Source organism: Salvia miltiorrhiza, chromosome 7, assembly GCF_028751815.1.
Source record: "Salvia miltiorrhiza cultivar Shanhuang (shh) chromosome 7, IMPLAD_Smil_shh, whole genome shotgun sequence".
NCBI lineage: Eukaryota > Viridiplantae > Streptophyta > Magnoliopsida > Lamiales > Lamiaceae > Salvia > Salvia miltiorrhiza.
This window is the reverse complement of record NC_080393.1, coordinates 36,293,290-36,303,367: the sequence shown is the minus strand read 5'-3', so window position 1 is coordinate 36,303,367 and position 10,078 is coordinate 36,293,290. Positions and strand designations below refer to the sequence as shown.

The 10,078-nt window shown below is 39.5% G+C and overlaps 1 protein-coding gene across 1 annotated transcript; it reads right to left on the bottom strand.

Annotated features, from left to right (window-relative positions):
• Positions 1-5,328: 5,328 nt before the first annotated feature.
• LOC130994168 (uncharacterized) lies at positions 5,329-6,304 on the bottom strand. The gene is made up of 2 exons (XM_057919201.1): positions 5,778-6,304; positions 5,329-5,449 (listed from the first exon to the last, which is right to left on the bottom strand). The coding sequence occupies exons 1-2, from the start codon at positions 6,302-6,304 to the stop codon at positions 5,329-5,331; spliced, it is 648 nt and encodes a 215-aa protein (XP_057775184.1).
• Positions 6,305-10,078: the final 3,774 nt, after the last annotated feature.

The following is a 10,078-nucleotide window of genomic DNA, read 5'->3' as shown; positions in this document are numbered from 1 at the left end:
ACTGCAGTGAGACATATGAGAAGTGGATGGATTCTTGTCGAGGTGGTAAGATTCTTGGGGTGTTTGTCAAGGAGAGTGGTGGTGTGCGGGTGTATGACGACTTCGAGCGGGTGGAGAATTCCCAGAAGGAATTCACAGCTGGGGTAACTAATCTATTGATTTTAACTTTGTTATATTATTTTATACTAACCTATTGATTTTAACTTTGTTGTAAGATATTGACTTGTACTTTATGACGTTGAGACATAGGCTTGCCAACTGCGGGGATATACTTGATGGAGTCAATAGTGATAACACAGCCATAGTAGACACGGATTGATTTGTAAGTAAATTGTAATTATTTTTATGTTTTCAATGGTACGGATATAAATTAAACATTATTTATTTGATTTGCAGATATACCTGAAGAAAGGAGTGGGAAGCTTTATTCGAGGGAGCGCAGGCAAGTGAATATACTCCCATTGAGTGGCATGTATTGACCCATACCACTGTAGCTGACGAGTGGGATCCTCACATAGACTGGATCTCCGCTGTACATGGAAAAGCACTTCCAAACCGTGAAGTTACTCCCGGTCAAAAAACTGGATGGATTAAGGCCTCACATGTAATGATTAAAGAAACATCAGATAATAATTTGTGGTTTATCGTAGTTTTAAAATAATTAATTGTGGTTCTTCATAGGTTATCATCCCGGTTATTATTGACCACCATTTTCTCATCTGTTGTATTCGGATGGGTGAAGCCCTTTGCGAGCTGTGCGACCCAGTAACGCACAATCTTGATGTCGCTTGGCGAGCTTACCGAGTGACGTAACTACTACCTATTCTGAGATTGTTGTCGCGTGTCCTTCAATGGTCCAAATGGCTAGATGACACATCCGTTGATGCGACAGTGACAAAGAAGAAGTGGCCAGTAATGGAGTTGGTGTTCGCTCCACCCGAGGATCAGTTTCAGCAGGAGAACGCTGTCAGCTGCGGGGCTTTCATTTGCATGTATGTCGAACGACTGATATCTGGCTCTCCATCCATTGAGTGGGGTAATAGAAACATGGTGGCTTTTAGGAGCAAGATCGCTAGAGCTATATTTGGATTGTGTGAAACTTGGAAGCATAGATGCACTAGACTTGGTTTTGCTTAGTGTTGTTTATTGTTAAATTCATATGTGGGTTTTTGGCTTAATAAATGAACTTTATTTCCAGTTAATCATTTCATATTATCGAATAATACGACAATTCAATCAATATCATCCACTGGTACAACACACAAATACAAAATATTACTCCTTGTTCTCACTAGCCCTGACAGCGTACGTTCTCTTGGTGTGTCTTCCTTAATGGCAGATGCTGCACTTCTTAGTTTACGACGCCTTATACTAAAAGACTGCTCAGCTTGTGTACTGTTGTCTTCACCACCACCTCGATGTCTACTTTCTTTTGGGCGCCCTACTTGTCCAGTGACAATCAGAGGTAATACAAAACTCTGAGCGATGTACTCAGGAATCAACCACTGGTCTCTTGGCGGAAGATGATTAACAGAACCAGAGTAACAATCGATAAAAAATTCATTCGTGTAGTAATCGTCTACATACTCTGCGATAGTATCACCTGCCTCACTATAAGAACAACATCCGTCAATAATCAATACAACGAACATTAAAACATATTTACAATTACATGAACCCACTAAGGAAATAATTCTCATACCTTATTGCAGCAATTAAATGAGAACAGAGCAGTTGGTGTAGCTCAAATGCTCGACATTCGCATTTTTTCTTCTCCAGATCTACCTTAAAGCTCTTGTCACCAGTTTGCACCTTATACTTCCGGGCACTCAACCTTTGTGCAGTGTATCGACAACTTTTTAGGACTTAAACAGCTACCTTTGACCCGCCTCGGCAGACAAGGGTTCCTCACTTTGTTGTGCAGCTGTCAGACGCTCGCTGAACCATTTCTCAATAACAAGTCCGATTGCCTCTAACATTGAGCAGATAGGAAGTCTTCTTGCCCACAACAATCTCGCATTAAAACTTCAGCAGCATTTGATGTCAAAAAACTATATCGTCGCACAGGACACATCAAACGAGCCCACTTTTTCGGCCCAAGCTCCATTAGTCTATCGTACGCAGCTCTCTACATAATCTTTAGGGCGTTCATAGCCCTAGTGAAGTTAGATTTCTCGTACGCAAATGCAGCTTCTCGATACAACTCTATCACTGCCTTACTGTAATGTTTCATGTTATTTTGAAAATGGTAGTAGCATAAGCCGTGGGTGGCATTTGGTAACTCATTCTTGATATTATTGGCAATGGAGATATGCTGATCAGAGACAATCAAAAGTGGATTGGCTTGCCCATAAACTCATCAGATGCGTGACATGAAATATATCCACGATTCATCGTTCTCTTTCGGGCCAACACCATACGCGAGTGGGAATATACTTTCGTTGTCATCCTTGGTCACTGCAACAAACGAAATACCCTTATTCTTGCCCTTCAAGTGTGTGTCATCGACTACAATCACTGTCATAACTTGAACATGAAACAACCAACCGCAGCTCCAAGAGTAACAAATAAGTGTTTGAATCGGCCATTGTTCGCTATTTTATTTAACACGCCGCAAGTGTACGGGTGCAATTGTGTACAGTAGCAAGCAAGGTGGTATTCCACAAAAACTAAATTAACCAATTCCTATCCTAAATTATTCTACTCTATCTGGATAAAAGAATTAAGAGTTTTGTTTTTAAAACTAAAAAAATAAATAAATACTGGAAACCAAAATAAATCAAGCTGTGAAATAAATAAGAGAAGATTTCTCAAGGCAAAGGTTTAACCAGATTCACCTAACTAATATGTTCAATTCAATTAATCAGATGATTCCTAAGGCAATCTCTAAGCTAGTTCATACCCACTCCCGTGGCATACAAACCGTTGATTACATGCAAGGTTACCATCCCTGGATCACACTTCTAACATGTAACTCCTAAAAGTTCCTAGGATTAATGCCCTCACAATTATCAATTCCTTTTAGAATTAAAATAAATGTGTTATATGTTCTTAGTTCAGGTAATAATCATCATCTCCCGATCTCAAATTAAAACCTATGATTATGCTAAATTGGTGATCAAGCAATAAAGCAAACAATTATAACAAGAACATAAAAAGGAATAACAATCTCAATTAATTGAATCGAACAGTCAGAAATTCAAATAATGTCTACTCCCTAAACCCTGGGAAAAGGGATTCTAGCCACACATAGACATATGAACTAGAATCAATATCTCAATAAAACAGAAAAACATTCAACAATAAAACCGTAGCGAAATCGAGAATCTTCAGTTCTTGCTCTTGCTCCGTTCTCCGTCTCTCACAGCTCTCAGGAAAAGTAAAAAATATGATAGATGGTGATAAAAGTTACTTTCAATATGTTTCTGGGGAGTATTTATATGCCCTAGGTCTCAAAATATAGGTCAAAACCGTGTAGGATCCAAAAATAGCTAAAATAGTAGAAAAATCGCGCAAAAACTGTGCTATCACGTGGCCCGAGGCGCGGCCGCGCGCCCAGCCCGCATGAGGCGCCACGAGGTTCTGACAGTTTTGCGCAGAAATTTTGTTTATGCTCGTTCTCCCTCGTCCGAACTCCGATTTACTATCCGTTTGCGCTCACGAACTCCTCTTGAGACGAACTACAACTTGTATTTCATCCAATTCTTCCAAATTCTACTTTATTATTTCTGAAAATTCATTCAAACGACAAGAAAGTGACAAGCTCGTGACCAAAAACCAATATAAGCTCAAATAAATCATAAAACACACAAAATCCTCATAACTAAACATCAAATATGACACACCAAGAGGTAAAAATGCATGTTTATCAACCCCCAAACTTGAACTATTGTCCATCCTCGAACAAAACAAAGATGAACCAAGAATGAATCAACAAGAGGGCAGAGAAAGGTGGATAACATTATGGCTTCATATTTGTCAATAAAAATACCAGCATGCATTTGTATTTCCTATCATCAAGATATTACACTCATGACAAACTTCAAATTATGGTCTCAATGACTTGCAATCCTCGCCAAAAAGATATAGAAAATAAGAACTCTCAACTCTCAAGTGTATCAATTAACATGGACGTGTATACGCTCAGTTCAAGCAGAACAAGTACTCAACCATAAGCTTGTCAATCGTCTCACCTCTCCACCACTCAATGTGTGCTCTTATAACCAAGATCAAAAAGGTCTTCATTAAGGGTTGTAATGTAGGCTCTTTGGTAAGGTAGGATATGTTTGGCTAAGTGACTAAAAGATACTCCTCAATGTAGTGCAATCACCAATCGTATAACATCCTTACTCAACAATCATCCTCCTATTCCCAACAACCAACTTTTTCAATGTAGAATCCATCACAACACCTCAATTACTTCTCATGATATTATGATTTTCTAAAGCATCCTATGTACCTCTTTTTTTTTCTTTTTTTTCTCTTTTTTTTCAATTATTTTTCCTTTTCTTTTCTTTTTTTTTCTTTTCTCCACCATTCTTTTTTTTTCTCTTTTTTTTTCTTTCAACAACTTGTAGGGTACTAGGATTTTCAATTTAAAACCACAAAACATAACTCATGATCATTCATCTCCACAACCCAATTATCTCCTATCAAATAATCTCCAAGCTCCCACCCATAGCTAAATCAAAAAATATGGAAAAATAAGGCTCAAAGAGGGTGAACTAGGATCATATAAAGATATAGGACAAATATGGGATAAATAGGCTAGCAAAGATGGCCTTCTATCATCTCAAAGTTATTAAGAACACTATGTGACCTCGAGGGAGAAACCAAGATAAGTTCTAGTGAGAAACATGCATGCTCGAACAATCACTCAAGAATAAAAAATAAGACTGTAAAAATAGTGACAGTCAAGGCTCAAATCTCACAGCTTATATCATTGATTGCAAACACATAGAGACCACGCTTATCATTCATCATTCATGCTCAATCTCAACAATATCGACACAAACGCATGCAATTTCACAAGTTTCAAACAGAAATCATCATGAACCAGTTATCCAACCAATCTCTACACTACTCACATCATCATCAAGGTAATCATAACAGAGAAACCACCAAAGCAAGACTAAACAACTCAACGACGAAATAAAAACAACCAAAAATAAAAGTGCACCCACAAAGACACATCCCCCCAAACTTATTCACCACCAATGAGAATAAGTTCGAAAATGATTTGTGGGGCACAAAACAAACTAACAAATGAAAAGAAACGAACTAACCAAAAATTGGGTTGCCTCCCAATAAGCGCTATTTTTAACATCATTAGCTCGACAGAATAGCAAACTCTTCAAGGAGGCTGGTACATGAAGTGCTGCGACCAGCTGCTCCCTGCTCCACTTTTTCCAGCCATGCTCCCTTCCTGTGAATTCTGATCACCTGGGTCCTGCCAAGAAAACTGATCCTCATCAAATGTATTAAAAACATCAACACTTACCTTGCCCGGATCTTTAACTTTCTTGGGCACTTCGTCCTTGTGGATGCGGTATGGTTCATAGACATAGAAAGTTTAGCTTTCATCATGAACTCGCAGCGTGAGCTCTTCTTTCTCCACATCAATCAAAGCTCTTCCCGTTGTAAGGAACGGGCGCCCCAAAATCAGTTGGATTTTGTTTTCATCCTCAATGTCTAAAACCACAAAATCGGCAGGGAGAATAAAATCCCCCACCTTCACGAGCACGTTCTCCACAATTCCACGAGAATAAGTGACCGACCTGTCCGCCATCTGCAGCCTCAGAGAAGTATGTTTCAATTCCCCAATCGCCAGTTGCTGAAAAATAGATAGAGGCATGAGATTTATGCGCGCCCCCAAGTCGCAGAATGACCTTCCGAAATGCTGGCCTCCAATAATGCAGGAATGTGTGAAACTACCCGGATCTTTGACCTTCGCCAGTAGCTTCCTCTGTAGAATCGCGCTACATTCTTCATTGAGATTCACCGTCTCAAACTCTCCCAGCCTCTTCTTCCCCGAGATAATGTCCTTCAGGAATCTAGCATACTGCGGCATCTCCTGCAGTGCTTCCACCAAAGAAATATTAATATGCACTTTCTTGAAGATCTCTAAGAACTTGGAGAACTGCTCTTTCACCCTCTCTTTCTTATGGCGCTGAGGGAAAGGTATGGTCACAGTTGCTGGCGAAGTAGCTTTTTGCTTTTCAACCTTCTTTCTACCAGAAACCTCAACAGTGACCTCCTCAGCTTTTTCCTCAATCAGCCGTGCACTATCATACTTTACCGTCATGGCCCCTTCCTGTGTAGTCCCGCTCGGCAGATCAACCATCTTAAAATGATGTTGGGGAAACGGCATCCACCCCGGAGGACGCAGATGAGGTGGAAGTCGTCGGCCTTCCTCATGGACTCACCACGAGAGCTCTTCTTTCTCCATCTCATCAGATCTATGGCTGCCTTCAGAGGTGACCTCACTCTTTAATCCAATGGCCATGCACTGTTCCTTTAGGTTCACCTTGGCATTGTTTATGAGATTACCCGACTGTTGGAGTTTGTTGACGGTGGTGGCTATTTGACCCAATTGGGTCTCGAACATCTTCATTTGAGTCCCCACAGCAGCGGCATTGGACTCTAACTTTTCCATCCTCTCGTCGGATTTGGACATGAAGTTCATCAGCAACTCCTCTATATTCGGCTTCTTCTCTTCATTTATCACTCCATTGGTTACCGAGAAGCCTGGTGGAGGTTGAATTGCATTGTTGGGATTCTCATACGCCCAATTCCAATTTGGACGCCCTCCATGATGAAGCTGTTGTCCACTATTATATCCGCTCTGTTGCCCATGCTGAAAGTTCCCATAGTTTCTACCGTTGATGTAGTTGGCGTCTTCTACGCCTGTCGGGATCTCTATAGCCGGCTCATGATTTCCAATAGTCAAAGCTGTAATTTTAGAAGTCAGCTCTGCCAGCTGAGTAGCAATCAACGCCAAAGGGTCCGAACTGGAGGTAGCAGCAACTTTCTTAAGGTGAACTCTCTCAGATGACCATTGATAGCTCGTGGTGGCCATGCTCTCAATGATCTCCATTACTTCAGAACTCCCCTTCTTAAGCAAGGAACCACCTACAGCTGTATCCATGAACATCCTGGTGCGCTCCCCACAAGTATTATAGAACAAGATGCGCATTGGGATCCTCCACAACTTTGCCTCCATACTAGTTTTGCTGCACCATCGTGATCAAACCAGTCTTGAGCTCAAAATTGTTTGCGTTAACTCTTGGAGGCTCATGAAACTGATAGTGTGGAGTGAACGCCTCATTAATGGAAGGCTGATTCTGAGCCTCGCGGTTTTCCTGCGCCTCTATCAAACGCTGCAGTTGCTCCTTGAGAGCACGGACTTCTTCTGCGATAGCCATAGAACTACCTAGCAAACTTCAGAACCAAAAATCAGGACCACAGGAAAAAAACAGAATTTAAATAAACAGAAAAAAAAATCCAGATTAGTATCAAATAATTAACAGATAGTACTGATAAAATCAGTCCCCGGCAACGGCGTCAAAAACTTATTCGCTATTTTATTTAACACGCTGCAAGTGTACAGATGTAATTGTGTACAGTACCAAGTAAGGTCGTATTCCACAGAGACTGACTTAACCAATTTCTATCCTAAATTATTCTACTCTATCTGGACAAACGAAATTACGAGTTTTGTTTTTAAAACTAAAAAAATAAATAAATACTGGAAACAAAATAAATCAAGCTGTGAAACATATAAGAGAAGATTTCCCAAGGTAAAGGTTTCAACAGATTCACCTAACTAACATGTTCAATTCAATTAATCAGATGATTCCTAAGGCAATCTCTAAGCTAGTTCATACCTACTCCCGTGGCATACAAACCGTTGATTACATGCAAGGTTACCATCCTTAGATCACACTTCTAACATGTAACTCCTAAAAGTTCCTAGGATTAATGCCCTCAAAATTATCAATTCCCTTTAGAATTAAAACAAATGTGTTCTATGTTCTTAGTTCAGGTAATAATCATCATCTCCCGATCTCAAATTAAAACCTATGATTATGCTAAATTGGTGATCAAGCAATAAAGCAAACAATTATAAGAAGAACATAAAAAGGAATAACAATCTCAATTAATTGAATCAAACAGTCAGAAATTCAAATCATGTCTACTCCCTAAACTCTGGGAAAAGGGATTCTAGCCACACATAGACATATGAACTAGAATCAATATCTCAATAAAACAGAAAAACATTCAACAATAAAACCGTAGTGAAATCGAGAATCTTCAGTTCTTGCTCTTGCTCCGTTCTCTGTCTCTCACAGCTCTCAGGAAAAGTAAAAAATATGATAGATGGTGATAAAAGTTACTTTCAATATGTTTCTGGGGAGTATTTATATGCCCTAGGTCTCAAAACATAGGTCAAAACCGTGTAGGATCGAAAAATAGCTGAAATAATAGAAAAATCGTGCAAAAACTGTGCTGTCACGCGGCCCGAGGCGCGGCCGCGCGCCCAGCCCGCATGAGGCGCCACGAGGTTCTGACAGTTTTGCGCAGCAATTTTGTTTATGCTCGTTCTCCCTCGTCCAAACTCCGATTTATGAGACGAACTACAACTTGTATGTATTTCAGCCAATTCTTCCAAATTCTGCTTCATCATTTCTAAAAATTCATTCAAACGACAAGCAAGTGACAAGTTCGTGACCAAAAACCAATATAAGCTCAAATAAATCATCAAACACACAAAATTCTCATAACTAAACATCAAATATGACACACCAAGAGGTAAAATACATGTTTATCAGCCATCAGGGCCAACTTCGCACTCCACCAATGCCACATCGTACTTGATGCGTATACCATACTCATGTTGCAGCTCCAGCTAGATGGCCTTCAGCTTCAAGATCTCACAATCGTCATGTATTTTTTATGCTAAATATACTGCAACGACTTTCGCGTGGGCCTTTATTTGCTTTATGCGCCCTAGATCACCATCGCATGAGTGCTCATTGGTGAACTTATACACACCCTAAATTGATCCATCTTGAGACGATGCACTGAGCTTGAAGGGGAACTTATCTGAATGCCTGCATTTGAAGTAAATACGTATGTTGTCTCATTTGGTGACAGAAGATTCCTTGCCCTGCTTCATGTTCCACAAACCTATTGGATTTGTATACTGAAAGCAAGAACGTTTTATGCTTGTATACAATGATTCCTGTGTTCACTATTTAATCTCTTATCTAATTGTGTTCATGATTGCATATGTATGTTCTTTATCTCTATATAAGTAGATTATATGGTGTGTTGTAGATCACAGAAGACTAGATAATTGGAATAACCTTAAGAGATATAAAAATGATTACAGCCGAAATGACTCTAGGACGAGTCGTTGGTTTAGGCTGCAGTATAGATGGAAGGAGTTTGTCTTGACTACTTTTCTATACTGGTATGTCATAACGTATTGATAGGATCACAGTGAGATGTATTCTTCTATCTGACATAAGTGAAGAATTAAGATCTCGGTGACTTAATAGAATCTTAATACTAATAAGATTTCAAATACATATGTTGATTCGTATATCACTTTGACTTACTATGGGTGAGAGTTATATAGTAACTTGAGTACTCTGTATCTTGGGTGATAGCGGTCAATATATGATATTTGATTATCTGTATTAGTACCCGTATCCGGTATAGGATAATGACATCCCCTTAAGGAGCTCAACAAGGTTTATTGCGTTAAACCCTGCAGGTTGATTAAGTTCAGACGCAATAATAAAGTTTGAGTGGTACTGCTTAAGGATTACGAAGAGATTAATTAATTTAAGCTGTCAGAGCTCTAATTAATTAATGGATGTCGGATATTTTAAATACAGAGATTTAATAAGTCTAAATACAAGCCCCGACTCATCACCGGCAATAAATGGGTAAGTCAGTATTGATTCTCTAGTGGAATGAATTAATACTTATGAATTAATTATGATCTGGGCTGATCATAGAAATTAATTCATTAGAGGTCCATCTTTATTCCTTGTATCTGGTCCCTAGA